General features: G+C 44.3%; 1 protein-coding gene across 2 annotated transcripts in view; it reads right to left on the bottom strand.

The window, feature by feature from the left end:
• Positions 1-15508, bottom strand: part of NTN3 (netrin 3) — a 111040-nt gene that overhangs the window by 14513 nt on the left and 81019 nt on the right. For both annotated transcript variants that reach the window (XM_053364615.1, XM_053364616.1), the window contains 2 exons: positions 13289-13438; positions 11318-11371 (listed from right to left, as the gene is read on the bottom strand). In XM_053364615.1, the coding sequence (XP_053220590.1) occupies positions 11318-11371; positions 13289-13438 (204 nt within the window). The remainder of the gene's footprint in view (positions 1-11317; positions 11372-13288; positions 13439-15508) is intronic.

Raw genomic sequence — 15508 nt, 5'->3', positions numbered from 1 at the left:
GAGAAAATGGAAAAAGAGCAACCAAAATTCATCTGATGTGGCCGGAGGTTGAGGGTAGTAATAGTTTTCCATGCAAGACAGTTTGAGGCTGGTGTGTTCACATGTATTCCAAGTATTCCAAGTACTATATGGAATCCCTTGATCCTTGGGTATTTGAAAATACTTGCTCAACCATACATCTGAAAAATGCTCCCTGAATTGTTTTGGGGATGAATCCAGGGTGAGGTGGGTTAATTGCCCTGTTTCAGGGGCCACATTTCAAGGCAATGGAATCCCCAGAGAATGCTGTGCTTTGCCAGGGAGATTCAGAATTTTAAGTTTTCTCTGGTTTTACATACTTTTATTCAGACTTCTATAATTTCTATTTTGTTTTCTTATGAGATTTTATTTCATTTTAGTCACTCTAATATTTGTTAAGAGCAATAACCCCTCCCTCTTAAGGGGCAAGGTGTGATTTGCCCAGGAAATTCAGCTTTCTGTTTGTTTATTTTGTAGTTTTTCTGGCGCCCTCCTTGTGGAACGCACTCCCATCAGATGTCATGGAGATAAAGAACTACGCAACATTTAGAAGACATCTGAAGGCAGCCCTGTATCAAACAATTTTTTAATGTTTGGTGTTATATCATGCTTTTAGACATGTTGGAAGTTGCTCAGATTGGCTGGGGCAACTGAGCCAGATGGGCGGGGTATAAATAATAAAATTATTATATTTATTTCTGCTACCTTGTCTCACTGTTATATTGTTAAACTCTGCATTGCAGTGCTCTAAGGACTAGAAACAAAGGAATCCGAATGTCTCTCATACAAGTCAATTCTGAAAGAAGGAGAAGGACCTGCCATTGTGTAAACCAGGGATGTGGAACTTCTGGCCCTCCAGAAGTGGTTGGGCTTCAGCTTTAGCCAGCATGGCCAATGGTTAGCAAGTGGGCAGGGCCGGATTAACCATTAAGCAAAATAAGCATGTGCTTAGGGTATCAAGGGAAGGGGGGGGCACCACAGAATTTTTCAATTGCCGGATTGTTAACATTGATGGTCACGAATTGCTCGGTTGAGCATTCATTTTCTCAGCAGAAATATATTTAAAAACCCCAACAGAACAACTATGCAACAAGGCTGGCTGGATGCCTTATCACTACTGAGTATAGAAGCAGATGGGTTACGTAATATTAGTTTTGAGGATCTGATCAAAGACTTTTGTATGGTTTCATTTCAAAAAACAAAATTTTAATTTAATGCTTATTGTTGTTTATATTTTGAATTAGAAATGATATGAGGGCACCAAAATCCTTTAAGTGCTTAGGGCCTCTAAAGGTCTTAATCCAGCACAGGGGTAGCCAACATGGTGCCTTCTGGGAAGTTGTTCAGACTAGAGCTTCCATCATCCCTGATCATTGGCCATGCTGGCTGGGGCTCATGAGAGTTAACAGTGTCCAATGACACTTGAAGGACACAACATTGATGACTCTTCTCTCAGCATATGTACACATGGCTCTGTTTACAAGCTGCTTTGCTGCTTTCAGGTATGATGGATTGACTCACCGCTGTGTGCCACTAGCTTACTGGGTTGCCAACCTAATCAAACAGCTTGCTAACTACGCAGAGGATTTGTTCCTTTCATTCCCTCTGGCAATTTCACTTTGGCCACCTTGGATCTTGGCGGGCGTCAAAGGTGCTGCTGCTGTAAGAACTATACCTGAAGCAATGCAGGAACACCAAGCCCAGGGGATGGAGATGGGGATGAGTTCTCCTACTGCCTTGTCTAGGAGCAGCAGGAGACAGATGCCTGCCTCTGTGCTAAATGAGGCAGAAAGTTGTTTTTTGGTTTTTTTGCACCAGCATGGTAGGCCTAAGACTGCTTGAATGTGAAGGGAAAGGAGGAGAGCAAGAGTCTATAAATTAAAAGCAGAGTCCATAAATGAGCTAAAGGGGCAAAGCGATGAGATTGCAAAGAGAAAGCTCAAATCAAACAGATTTCCAAATGCAGAAAGCTGAGGATCAGCTCACTCACACTAGTGTATCCATCATGAGGTACAACCCTATAAAAGTGTCAAATGGGGTTGGACGGGCATCAGAGAAGCTGCTTCGTAAGCACCACGATCCCTTGCCAGCTGCTGGTCTGGCAAATTTCCCCTCCCTGCCCCCATCCATGAGTCTTTCAAACTTTCAGAAAACCATGCCATTGCTTCAATTCTACAGATTCTATCCTGCCCATTTGCGGCAATTCCAATGCAATGGTTGCCCGGCTGGAACATTAAGAAAACTGATTCATTCATTCAAGGTGATCTGATATTGGGCTCGTCCACACTTCCACTTGTCTTGCTGTCCCCCCCCCCCCCGGGAAAAGCCCCTCTTTACCATAGAATTGGAGGAAACGTCAACCTGGGTTTTTTGTGGTTTGACGTTTGCTCTGATTCAGCGGTAAAGAGTAGATTTTCCTGGTGAAAGCAGTGTAGCAAACAGAAACCCACTCAGACTTGTGCCTAGCAAACACAAGACAAGCAGAAAACCTCTTGGACCCATGCTTTCTAGGACAAGCAGAAGTGTGGACAAGCTCACTGTTGGCTAATTTAAAGTTGTCTTCTTGGTTCCAAAGGATAACAGAGCATTGTGGGCATCACCTTCAACTCCTGATGTGATGGCCTGGCTATCTGAAGCATCAACAACTTCTATAGGGTCCTTTTTGAAGACTCTGATCATTAACTGAGTCCCTGCTCAGATCCCGTGGCCTTAGAAGCATAGAAAGCTGCCTTATACTGAGTCAGACCCTTGGTCCATCTAGCTCAGTACTCCCCACACTGACCAGCAGTGACTCTCGGGGATGTCAACCATGGTTCACTCCCAGTCCTACCCGGAGATGCCAGGGATTGAACCTGGGACCTTCCGCATGCAAGGCAGATGTTTTACCACTGAGCTATGTTTCTTTCCCAACCTTGCAAGACAAAGCAAGTGTTAACTAGGCTTCTGTGCAATGCCCTGCCAAGCAAGGTGGATTTCAGGCACTTGGTGAAGACATGACTCTTTAATAGGGGTGATTAAACAACATTTATGCTGCTGTAGGTTGTGTTTGCTTTAATGACTGCTCAATATGTTAATCTGTGTTTTATTGAGGTGCCTTTTTTTGTATACGGCAACTAACAAATGTAATAAGTGTTAATCATGATGACAAATCTGTCAATTTTGATTTCACACAGTTTCTCATTTTTTCTAATCTTAAATCCAGTTTACCCTATTTCTGCTCATGAATATATTTGCACTAGCTTTTTAAAAAAAGTTTGCATAAAAATTATTATTTCTGCCTATTTATATGCGTTTTTGCAAGCAATTTCCCCTTAGCAGCATCCATTTTTTAATGTTATTTCTATTAATACACACTTTTTTTTGCAAGCACCTTCCATCAATATACACATTTCTGTGCTCACTCTTTGGTGAGAGAACTGCATTGCAAATTTCAGAGAAGTGTGGGTTTCGAAAGAGAGCTGTGTTTTGGCTTGTGAATTGCTTTGCAAAGTGGAAATCTGAACAGTAGCACTGGGGACAACATGCCATCAGATTATATTCTGGGCTCCTATAGAATTCGTCTGATGTTCAAGGTGCCCTGTTCATTTTTTCCTCTTCAGGGAGGGAACCCCCCCCCAGCACACATCAGAGAGGTTGCATTGGGGGGTGGGAGGCAGGGGGAGCTCTTTAACATTTGCTAAGTCTGTGCTGCTCACCTGTATTGTAACATAAAAGCTTTATTGGAGCAGAAGGGGAAAATAAGATTAGAAACAGACGTCAATAAAACGGCTGCCCTCCCCCACCTCACCCCACCGCCCCAACTCTTTCCTCCGTGAACCTACTGCCAAAGCAAGCCTCTCCCAAATTGCCTTTTTCTCTCCTAAAAAACCATGCTCTCCACATCTGCGTCTCTCCTCCACAACCTGCCTAGCACCTTTATTCCATAGCACCCAAACTCCTTTTTCCACTTAAGCAAGTCTCAGTGGTGCAGCTAGGCACCTTCACCACCACCGGAGGAATGATATGAATTCAGCACTGCACTTGGCGGGGAGAACCCATTTTGTGGCATGCATCCAGTGGGCACTGAAAGGAAATAGGTGCCATTTGGTGTCAGGGTGTATGAGCAAGGAAAAGACACAGGAAGAAGACTGGTGTGTGTGTGTGCGCGCGCACACACTTTATTGGCCGTGCTTGAGAAGGAGATGGTGTGTGACATTGGGTGCAAGAGAGAGAAACTGTGGACAACTTTTCTTTTCTTTTCTTTTCTTTTCTTTTCTTTTATTTTCTGGAGGTGTCCTACCTATGGCTGTCCTGCAGATTTTAAACGTGTCTTTATTGTGCATTTGTGTGTGAGCCATTCAACAAGGTAGAATGAGCTGGCAGACTAAGGTGGCAATTGCAGCTACAGCCTCTAGTAATTTCTGGAGTTTGGTTTGCGGGGGACTTCTGAAAAATTCAGATTCCTAAGCAAGCCTTCATCTGTGGAAAAAGTGTGTGCTGGCTCAACAATCGGCAAGTTAGTAGCATGCCCAAGTGAGCATACATGCAGGTGGGGCAGATTGAAAAGGTGAGAGGTGGAGAGGCCTAGCGTGTGTATATCAGCGGCAGCTGAATAAGTGTGGATGTGAAAGAGAAAGTGGAAAAGATCCATAGTTGGCATAACAGGAAGGCTGCTGGGCTCCACTTCCATTAACTTTCATGAAATGTTTTTCACTCTTTGAACTTGGCACCGGCTCTCTATGTGTGTCTCTCCTCTGCTTGTATAATATGAAAGAAGAAAGTCCGAGTGGGTTTGCACATCTGGTTTATTTCTCCTGCCTTTTTTCTTTTAAAGGAATATTTTGTTTTAAAAAGAGATGTAACTTAATTAGGTGTTATGGCTGCAAATCTTTTTACTGCCGAATTCCTTCAAGAGCCATACACGGTAGAATTGTGGGCATAACAAAGCATTGAGGAGTGTGTGTGTGTGTGTGTGTGTGTGTGTGTGTGAGAGAGAGAGAGAGAGAGAGAGAGAGAGAGAGAGAGAGAGATCACCATCTGAAATCCTGGAGAGCTGCTGCCCTTCAGTGTAGACACTACTGAGCAAGACAGAGCCAATGATCTGACTCAGTAATTGGTAGAGCACGAGACACTTAATCTCAGAGTCATGGGTTCAAGCCCCACATTGGGCAAGATTCCTACATTGCAGGGGGCTGAACTAGATTACTCTTCCAACTCTGCAACTCTATGATTCCAAGATGGCTTCCTATGTTTCTATGAAATGTGCCCCTGGTCATCCAGTTTGGGCTGATGCAGATAATTCATGCAAATTTTACTCCATGTTTAACAACATCAACTTCTTATTTCTATTGTTGTTGTGGTTGTTGTTGTTATTGCGGCTGTTGTTGTTACAATATTCGGTTTCTTAGTTGCCTTATAAGGGAAGTCTCTAAGTGGCTTTTCATACCTACCTGCCCTTGTGAAATGGGAATTCTTACTTCTATTTGTGGTTTATATTAGACAGAAATGTCAGGAATCAGAGAGAGAAAGAGACAAAGCTGGAGAATGCAATGGAGGATGGTCCATTAGGGTGAAATGGGGCACTGCCCCACCAATCTCAGGTTGCCTTCTTGCTTTCAACAAGTCGTGTCAGCTTCCTCTTCCTTGGTCTAAGTACTGTCCTTGCAGAACTCAGCAGGGAGAAGTATGGTGGTAAAACTGGAATTAATTGTCTCCACCTGTCATTGGTTCCTGCGCCATGTACTGTTGGCTCCCTGCCTTACGAGTCCCAAAGGGCACTAGCTGCCAATGCTGGAGATTGGAGGTGGGGATATATTGTTGGACCTCAACTCCCAACAACCCCATCAACGTTTAGAGGTCCACAAATTCCCCATCCCAGATGTAGATGAATATAGGAGATGGGAATATAGGAGAGTGACAGATGGATAAAAGAAACTGCAGCAGCAATAAGGTAACAGCAATTAAGTGGGGGTGGGAGGAAAGGTCATCTACCTCTAGAAGATAAAACAGTTTTGAGTTGGCATGGGCAGAGCCATCTAAATCCCTGGCTGGCAGCAGTAGGGTTTAATGAAACAGCATAGCCACAAGTCAGGGGGCTGGTAGAAGCCGCAATTCCACTGTGCCAGTTCCCAAACAGACACAGTGAGGACGCCTGGATGGGGCTGGTGGCTGTCATGTGGATGGGGCTGGTGGCTCTCAACCTGCTTAACACCTGATGGGGGAAACAGATGGTGACCTGACAGAAGAGGTTCCTATGGAAGACAGTTGAACATCCCTCTGCTCACTGTGCACAATCTTCTGTGTGCCCTATGTGCTAGAGTTTACAAAGGATTCCTTCTCTGTGCACACTGCTCACTAGTGATCAAAGTGACCCTGCCACTGCCTCCCACAAAGGGCCCAGAAGCATTACCTGGGCAGGCAGCATAGACACCCCCCAACTCCTCATTCTTCCACACCGGGGAGGAGACAGGGACTGCATAAGCTTTGAAGGACCATAGCTCAGTGGCAGAGCATCAGCCTTGCCTTCAGAAAGTCCAGGGTTCAATCTCTAGCATCTCTAGGTACGGCTGGGAGAGACCCCTGCCTGAACCCTTGGAGGGCTGCTGCCAGTCAGTGTAGACAATACAGAGCTAGGTGGACCAATGACCTGACTTGTTATAAGGCAGCTTCCTATGTTCCTAAGCCCCAGCATTGCCGGTGGGAAAATGATGCTCTTTTCATCATTTTCCACTGGGGAGAAGGACCTCCCTTTTCTCTAATTGAGGGACAGCCACCATGGTGCCTCACTCTTAATGTTGGAGACTACAACTCCACCATCCATTGGCCATGCAGACTGGGGCAGTCCAAAACATCTGGAGAGGGCACAGTTGCCAGCCCTGCCCTGTAACTTGACATTTACAGAGCAGGAACTAGACGTGCAGCTTCCATTTTCAGCCATAAACATTTATAGTCAGATGGGGCCTGAGCCTGAATAGAAGCCAAGGTGGGTGGTGTTGGTGTTGGGAGCCCAAATCATTCCTCTTCATCCGTGCAGCCCTTTCCCCTTATTAAAAACCAAAAAAACAAAACAAAACACCAGTTATTTCATCTCTAAAGGCTTTCTAAACATACAGCAGGTGTGTCAGATTCTTTGAGGTGTCTGGTAACAGTGCTCTATTTGTTTCAGTCCCCTTGCTTTTCAGGTGTTCAACTCTCCCCCTCCCACTCCCTTTATTAGCCCCCCACTCCCCACATAGACCAGCCCAAGCAACAGCTTTCTCCCTCCCCATCTCCTTATGTTGAGAGAGAGAGAGAGAGAGAGAGAGAGAGAAGAGAAAGAAAGAAAGAAAGAAAGAAAGAAAGAAAGAAAGAAAGAAAGATCCTAAGTTCAGACAGCTCTTGCTTGTCATTTTGTTGTTGGTTGTTACAATCACTCTCTCTCCAGAGTTAGGCCACATTCATACCACACTTTAAAGCACTATATCACCTTAAAATTAATTAATTTGTTAAGGATGCTGAGAGTTCTTAGGAGACCCCCTATTCCTCTTCCAGGGCTACAGTTCCTACAGTAGTTGCTAACAGTCAATCCCCCATCAGAAGGAAGCCAGCTGATTTGCACAAAACCAAAAAAGGATTGCGTCCTGCGATCTGGTGCAAGCCAGCTGACTAGCGCCAGTGCAAAAAACTGGACATTCCAGGCTGTAATCAGAAGCAGGGATGGCTTCTGTAATTCCCGGATGTCCTCCTTAAAATACTGTGGGTTATAGCCAATATTAATCTGCCTCAGAGTAGACCTGTTGCAACTAACCAACAGGCCTAACTTAGGTTCTTTCATTTCCCTGTATATAGCTTTTCATTTCTGTATATAGCTCAGGATACAACCTTGTATTTTTATGTATAATTATTATCTCTAAATATGAATATGAATCAACAGCATATGGAAATCCCGAAGAGCCAAGTTTACAAACAGACTTTTAAAGAATTATGTCTTTGGTTGGATATTTTTTTTTAACAATGTGGATTTTATTGTCAACACTTGTATTCTGGTTTGTCAGGTACTGCAAATGCTTGGTAAATAAATAAACAGTTCCCAGTTCGAGCCTGAGGAAAAGGGGCACGGAAGTGGAAACGGTTCAGCCTTAATCTCTAGGTGATCTCAGGCCTCAAAGAAAGGGCCAAATATGATTATGAAACTCAGTATCAAAGAGGCTTCCCCAAGTCACCTAGAGAAATTCCACCTCCATCTTTGGAAAATGAGTATCACACTCTTGGGATTCTGTTCGTATTAGATGTTTTGGCCCTAATTCAGCACAGCAGAGGCAATGATCTTGGGGGGTTGGCCTAGATGACCAACCTTAGGGTCCCTTTCAACTCTACAGTTCTAGGATTCAACTCTGCTGCTTCCTCCAAGGACCTCAAGATAGTATATACATAGTTGTCCTCCTCCCCACTTTTTTCTCACATCAACCCTGTGAGGTTGGTTAGGCTAAAACTGAGTGACTGGTCCAAATCTACCCAATGATTTTCATGGCTGAGTGGGGATTTGACCCCTGTTCTCCCAGATCGTAGCCCAACAATCTAACCTCTGCACCTCTGATATCAACCATCTTATTAAGTACACTGCTTAGTTTTGTGATTAAGTGGTCTCTATACTTTTCTAAAAATAAACAAATGACAACACACATACACACACCTTCTCAGCACAGAGTAAGGCTGCAACCCACTTACTTGCGAGTAAGCCCCATTGGATCCAATAAGTCTTACTTCTGTGTAGAAATGGTTAGGAATGCAGTGTTAACTCAGCCACTGCATATCTCAGAAGAGTGGGCACTCAGTGCCTTTTCTGAAAGGGACCTTGCTTAAAATTGCTTCAAGAAGCAGCCCCCCACCCCCGCCTTGGTTTTCCTGTCCCAAGTACCCAGGTTCTCCCAGGGTGGACCCAGAATATGGCTCTTCAAAGTGTATTCTGGGGAACAGCAGCATACTCTGCACATATTTGAACTAGAAGCAGGCGTTTATAAAAAGAAAACCACAGATAATTCTATGGACCACTTAAGCAGACTTCCTCTGCTGAAAAGTAAAAATAAAGAGCCGAGGTTTTTCATCAAGTTCCTTTTATATTTTTCCAACTAAAACTTTTCATAAGAGCCCTCAATATATTTTAAACAAAATCTGAATCTTTCCTTCCCAAATGTATCTTGGAATGAAGATATACAGAAACTCGGTCCACACCTCCACCCCCTTTCCTGAAGTGTCCCTTCTTTGATGTGCCTAATTAAGAGGCCTAACAGCCAAAAAGTGGGGGGGGGGGAGAGAGGAGTTTTGTTTTGGAGGAAAGTAGGGAGTTGCCATGATTTTATTCCCCATATTTTATTCCATCAGGGCATAGGACATGCAATGCAAATAGGGGGGAATGTAGTCAATTACATATCATTTGCAGACTGAAAGCAACCACAACCGGATCGATTTGCTTTCTGGACATAGGATGAATACACAGACATTAGCAATTTCTGCCCCCGTGGCCATTTTCATTGGAATTCTCTGACATTTCTGTTCAGGGGTGACGACGAACTCCCTTCCTTTGTATCAAGCTGGGAGGGGCAGGCAGGAAGAGCAGAAGAGAATGGCAAAGGGAAAGTTTTCGCAAGCGATTCAGCAAGAAGTCCACGTAATGGGGCAAAGCGAAAGAACTTTCCCACTGAATTCCTAGCACAAAAGAGCAATTGTGCTAAAGGGTTGGAGAGAAGGGGTGGAGGATAAGGAGAGATTGCTAAACGCAAGTGGTGATTTTGGTTTGTTTGGCTGTTGTTGTTGTTCTAGGTAGGATGTGGGGCTGTACATGTGCCCACATTGGATAAATGGGGCATGAGCAGGTGGCTTAATTCAGAAGGACTGCAGGTCTTTTAGAGCTCTGCAACCCTGCTTCTCACCGCGTCTCACCCACCACATTGTTCCAGCTGCACCCTCCACCTGCAGTTCCTATGCACAGGTCTGATTACATGTCCAAAGTCCCAGACAAAGAGGCCCCCATGGCGCATCATTCTGCTCTGTGGCTGGGGAGTGGGGGTGGGGGAGATGTCTGATTCAGTTCACATGTGAAAGCCAATCGACCTAATTCACACTTTCTGAAAACAATATGCAGACTGAAACATAGCTATCCTATGAAATTCACACTTCTCTGAAATTTTTGCAGTGCAGTTCTCCGTTCGATTAACGGGCACAAAAATGCACATAGTAAGGTAAAGCACGCCTTAATAATAATCATAATAATGATTGCATTAGTGAAAATAGCATAGAAAAATGCATGCTGTGTTTTCGCAAATGTATAGTTTGCAGCAATCCGCCTGATAGGAGCCGAACAGCATAAAATTTAACTTGGAAACTTTGAGGCACAGAACAGAGAAACGAGGATCCAGCCATCCCTAGTAGCAGCAGAATTTTGAGACAAATCTTTCCCCACATGTAACTAATGTGACAGCCAAGAACAAAGAAGAGGAATCTCTTGTGCCTGGGAAGAAGAAATGGGGATGATGGACAACACTTGATCCCCAGAAATGCACCAGGAGGCAGTGGATTTAGCACCACATTTGCACCTATGGCCTGTGATTTAGCTGGTGGAAACCTGGTCACTTTTGCCCTTGAGCAAACTCTGAGGCTAGGAGCAGTTTTGGCATCAAAATTCCAGTTGACAACCTGAGAAAGGGACACAGAGCCTGTGGCTCTCCAGATACTTTTGGTTTCCAACTCCCATTAGCCCCAGCCAGCCTGACCTACACAGGAAGTGGCCCTATGCTGAGTCGGACCATTGCTCCATCTAGTTCAATAGTGTCTAAAAATGCAATAAATAAATAGTTTACGTCGAGGCAGTGATGGAAAGATACAAAGGGAGCAAAGGAACAGATGAAGTGAATGGCTGTAGTTGCACAGAAGATCATCTGCCTTGCATGCAGAAGGTCCCAGGCTCAATCCCCAGTATCTCCAGCTGGGGATGGGAATGTACCATCTGAAATCTGGGAGAGCTGCTGCCAGTCAGTGTAGGCAATGCTGAGCTAGATGGACCAATGTGTCTGACTCCATATAAAGCAGGTAGCTTTCTACGTTCCATAACTGAAAGCTATAGGAAGTTTTGGACACACATTTGGAGAGAGAAAACGATGGAAGAGCTCTGAGTGCATCAGTTCCACTTCAGAAACAAATCCAGGTTGTTCAAATCTCCAAAATCTGGGCAGACATTCATGCAAGCATTTTTTTTGAAGCATCCCCTAAAATTAGGCAAAAATAAAAAGTTTACAAAGCCAGGGCAGTCTTCCCATTTTTGCGTTTCAACAGAATAAACACTCACCTGCTGGTTCTTCTGTGCTAGTGACCACAGAGGTGGGGTTGATGGCAGGAATCTCTGGAAAAGAAAAGGTGAAATTTCTTAGTTGGCTTGAGCATGTGTGTGCTCGCCTGGCCACCGTCCCTTCCCACTTCCAGCAGACAGGTTTGAGAACTACATCTGCAGAATCTAGAGGAGTGTGGCTCTTGAAGGATAGCTGTGTTTCAGTTTGCAAATTTGCACGTTAGCTGTGAGCTGATCCAAATTTCTCCTGTATCTCTAGGAGCCACACAGTCCCCAAGGCAGACACCAAACCTCAGGATGAAGGGGACCTGACCCACGCAAGGAGGATGCTGAAAACAAAAAAACAAAACAAAAAACCAAAAGGCAGATGATATAGCCACCACCTTGTTGAAGCTAAGCAGATGTAGGTCTGGTCAGTGCTGAGACAGAAGGCTGTCTGAGGACCTTTTTTTGCTTTGTTGCTACTGTGGGTCAGGGGTGGGAGTTTCTTGTTGTGGGTGCTTGTGGGTAGCAATTTAGGCCCCTCAGAGTGAGAGTCTGGGTGGTTTGGAGGGTGGGGGTGAACAGAGTGAGAGTCTGTTGGCATAGAGTGGGGCCTCTCTGCCTCTCACACAAAGAGCACCCACTCTTTGTGGGTCGGATACGGTTATTAAGATCACTGGTTGTTTAGCTGTTTCTATATGTTTGAATGTTTCATTTGTTTTTCCTAGGTATTTGGTTCAATTGGAAATATTAATTTTTGTTGCTACAGTTTTGCTTGTTTACCTTACGATGTTTATTGGACATGTTTATATGATTTCGTAATTTTAGTAGATTGCTTTTCACTGTTTATTTTTATTACTTTGTTCCTTGCTCGGGGATTGGAAACATTCATTGCAGAGCGGGCATTAAATATAAATTATAATAAAATAAATGTATGCCACCTTGAGTTCCATGACAGAAGAAAGGTGGGCTATAAACATCTGAAATAAATAGCTCTAAAATGTCACTTTCTGGTTGAATGCTTATCTTCAGTAACAACCTGTCAGTCTATATTACATTCTTCTGGGATTCATTGGCTGCCAGTTAGCTAACAGGCCATGTTCAAGTTGCTGGTACAGTAGTACCTTGGAAGTCAAACAGAATCCGTTCTGGAAGTCCGTTTGACTTCCAAAATGTTCAAAAACCAAACTGCTTCTGAAAGCCCCATCAGACGTTCAGCTTCCAAAAATACTTCGCAAATCAGAACAATCACTTCCAGGTTTGCGGCATTTGGGAAACAAAACGTTCAAAAACTCAGCTGTTCGAAAACCAAGGTACGACTGTATTGGTGTACAACCTACAAAGTGATATAGAGCTTGGGACCTGGCTACCTAAAAGATCACCTCATCCCTTACATAGCCAACCAATCACTTCTACCCTATCAGAAGGCTCATGCCACACAATGTTGGAATCAGGCTTTAAGCGTTGCAACACCTGCCTTCTCATGCTTCCTCCCATTATACAGACACGTTCCATAGTTGAAAAAACACCTGCTAATGTCTTTCAACAAGCCTTCTAAAAACTTTATCCCAGTTGGTATCTGTCTTGGATTTTAACTGATTTAATATATGCCCTGTTGCTTTAAACCATATAATAGGCAACTAGTTCAACTGTTTTATAGATGTAACTTTTTTTTATATACATGCTATTACATTGTAAATCACATCGGCATAACTGATGGAATGTGATTCATAAACGAAATAAATAATGGTGATGATAATTATCGTCTTTTTAATTTTTTTTAATGCTCTTAAAACTTTTTTAACTTTTACATTTTATTTTCACTTTCTTTTTAATTGCATTGTTTTATCACCAATGTGTTTGATGCCATGTGTGGGATAGGCATCCAACTGATTAATTTGTCATCATCGTCCGAGCTGCAGAAGCTTTCATTGCCATCAGAGAAGCCCATGACAACAAAATCACGAGAAGTTTGGCGGCGTTACTCACTGATGCATGGTGCCACTGGTGACCGGCTCTGTTGGTAACCTTTGGCACAGCGGTTGCAGGTCAACCCGGTCACGCCATCTTTGCATGGGCATTGTCCAGTGGTCTGGTTGCAAGTTTTTCCAGCTGCACCAACAGGGTGGCAGTCGCAGGCTAAAAAGGCGGGGGAGGAGAGGAGGAGAGCAGAAAGAAAGAGGAGAAAAGGTTAAAAGTTGCAAACACACAAATACATTTCATAATACGACATGCCAGGGGAAGCAGAACTATGCATGGACAAAATGGCAATTCAAAACACATGTAACAATGAGCAAAAACTCTTCTCCAGACCTAGCTCAAGCTGCCGTGGCACACAGGGCAGTTATGCTACAGGGCAAGAGTTATGATCCCAGTCCATCAGGGACCTCACATAACACCACATAGCCGATCAACTGAGGACAGACACAGCCTATTCCAATTGATAACCGGGCTTCATGAATAAACAATCTTGAATAAGCAATCCCTGAAAAAATCGTTAAAAGGAGACGTATATTTCAAATTGTTTGCAAAATCATTCCCCCTCCTCACTTTCAGCTCAGTCCTAAACATGAGTACAATGCAAGGGCTAAATATCTGTTTGTGGATCAAATGTAAAATACTAAATTATTACCATGGCACTGAATAGACTGCAGAACCAAATGGGAGACAATAGCTTTTTGTAATAAAGGAAGCTGCTCTAATCCTGCAAGATACAGTTAGATTTATTAGCAAGCTACAACTCTGTACCCTCTTTCTCCAAAAGCTTTTTCTTTTCTCTCTCTTTCTTTTCCTATATAATTGCACTATCACACATACCGTAATTTGGCTTAATACTCACCCCCTAAGGAGTTCTGCAAACTTGTGTTTTTGTGACCCAGTTTTAGTCACACACAGTAATTTGCAACATTTGCATTTACCAGAGTTTAATGCTGCATTTTATGGATGCCTTTAATAATGCAGTGTTGAGTATATTAACTTCATAAAGTTTTGTTTTTGTCTTTTCTGAACACAGTTTAATGTGGGAGCTCAGAATTCTTTAAGAAGGATCCTTCGCCCAGGAGTAGCCAACATGGCACTCTCCAGAAGTGGTCAGGCTGGAACTCCCATCATCTCTGACCATGGGCGTAGCTAGGAGTTTTGTTGAGGGGGCAGAACCGATGTGATTGGTCAGTCAGTTAAGTATTACTATTGTTTTACTTGATCTAGGGCAGGGGTAGGCAAGGTTTACCGGCCGTGGGCTGGATCACTCCCACAGAGATCGTCCGCGGGCCGGACTGGAGCAGCGCGATGTCGGGAAATCGCGTCTGCGCATGTCCACAGCGCCGGAAATCACTTCTGCGCATGCCCAGATGCCGAAAATCATGCCTGCACAGAAGCGATTTTCAGCGTTTGGACATGCACAGACACGATTTCTGGTATCTGCGCATGTGCAGAACCATTTCTGGCGCCACTCGGCGAGTCCCCGCGCTACACCGTGCTGGTTTAGCGCAGCGCACGGGGAACTCACAGAGCAGTTGGCTCGTGGGCCAGTAAAACGGTCTTTGTGGGCTGCATCCGGCCCATGGGCCGCACGTTGCCGACCCCTGATCTAGGGGGAAGCAGCTGCCCTAGCCCCCCCGGCTATGCCCATTGGCCACATTTGGCTGGGGCTGGAGGTCAACACCATCTGGAGTGTTTCAAGCTGCAGAAGTCTGCATAGACTAAGCTGAGATAGATGGACAGGTTCATATATTTATGACAAAGGCAGAGCCATAGTATAAGGCTTGGGTTTGGAGAAGGGAGGTTGGCCAAGGAGGAACAAATGGTCCTTCTTGAAAGCTTAGAAGTTCCAGCTTGGGTACTAATCATGCCCTGTGGACATAACCTCTAGTTGTTTATGAGATAGCTGTCCTATTTCAGTCCTTTTGCCTTGGGGGAGGGAGGCAGAGACAACTTTTTAACTTCTAAGCATTCAAGAGCATCAGCAAAACTTGGTAGCAAGCCATAAACAAACTTCACTCAAAGCACCCAAGTCAGACTTAATGGGTAATCCAAACCCGAGTTCTGCCGGGATGAGCAGAGTTTGCAAAAGGCAGATCTCCAGCTGAGCCTGCGCTAAACCAGCTTATGTCACTCATCCCAGTTCATCTGCAGCTGGCTGAACTGAGGCCACAGTAAGTCCCCCCAAAGGAGAACATGGTGAGGTCTGGGGGAGACTGGCCCCTATTC

This window comes from Podarcis raffonei, chromosome 14, assembly GCF_027172205.1.
Source record: "Podarcis raffonei isolate rPodRaf1 chromosome 14, rPodRaf1.pri, whole genome shotgun sequence".
NCBI lineage: Eukaryota > Metazoa > Chordata > Lepidosauria > Squamata > Lacertidae > Podarcis > Podarcis raffonei.
The sequence above is the reverse complement of the archived record's forward strand: the minus strand, read 5'-3'. Positions and strand labels throughout refer to the sequence as shown.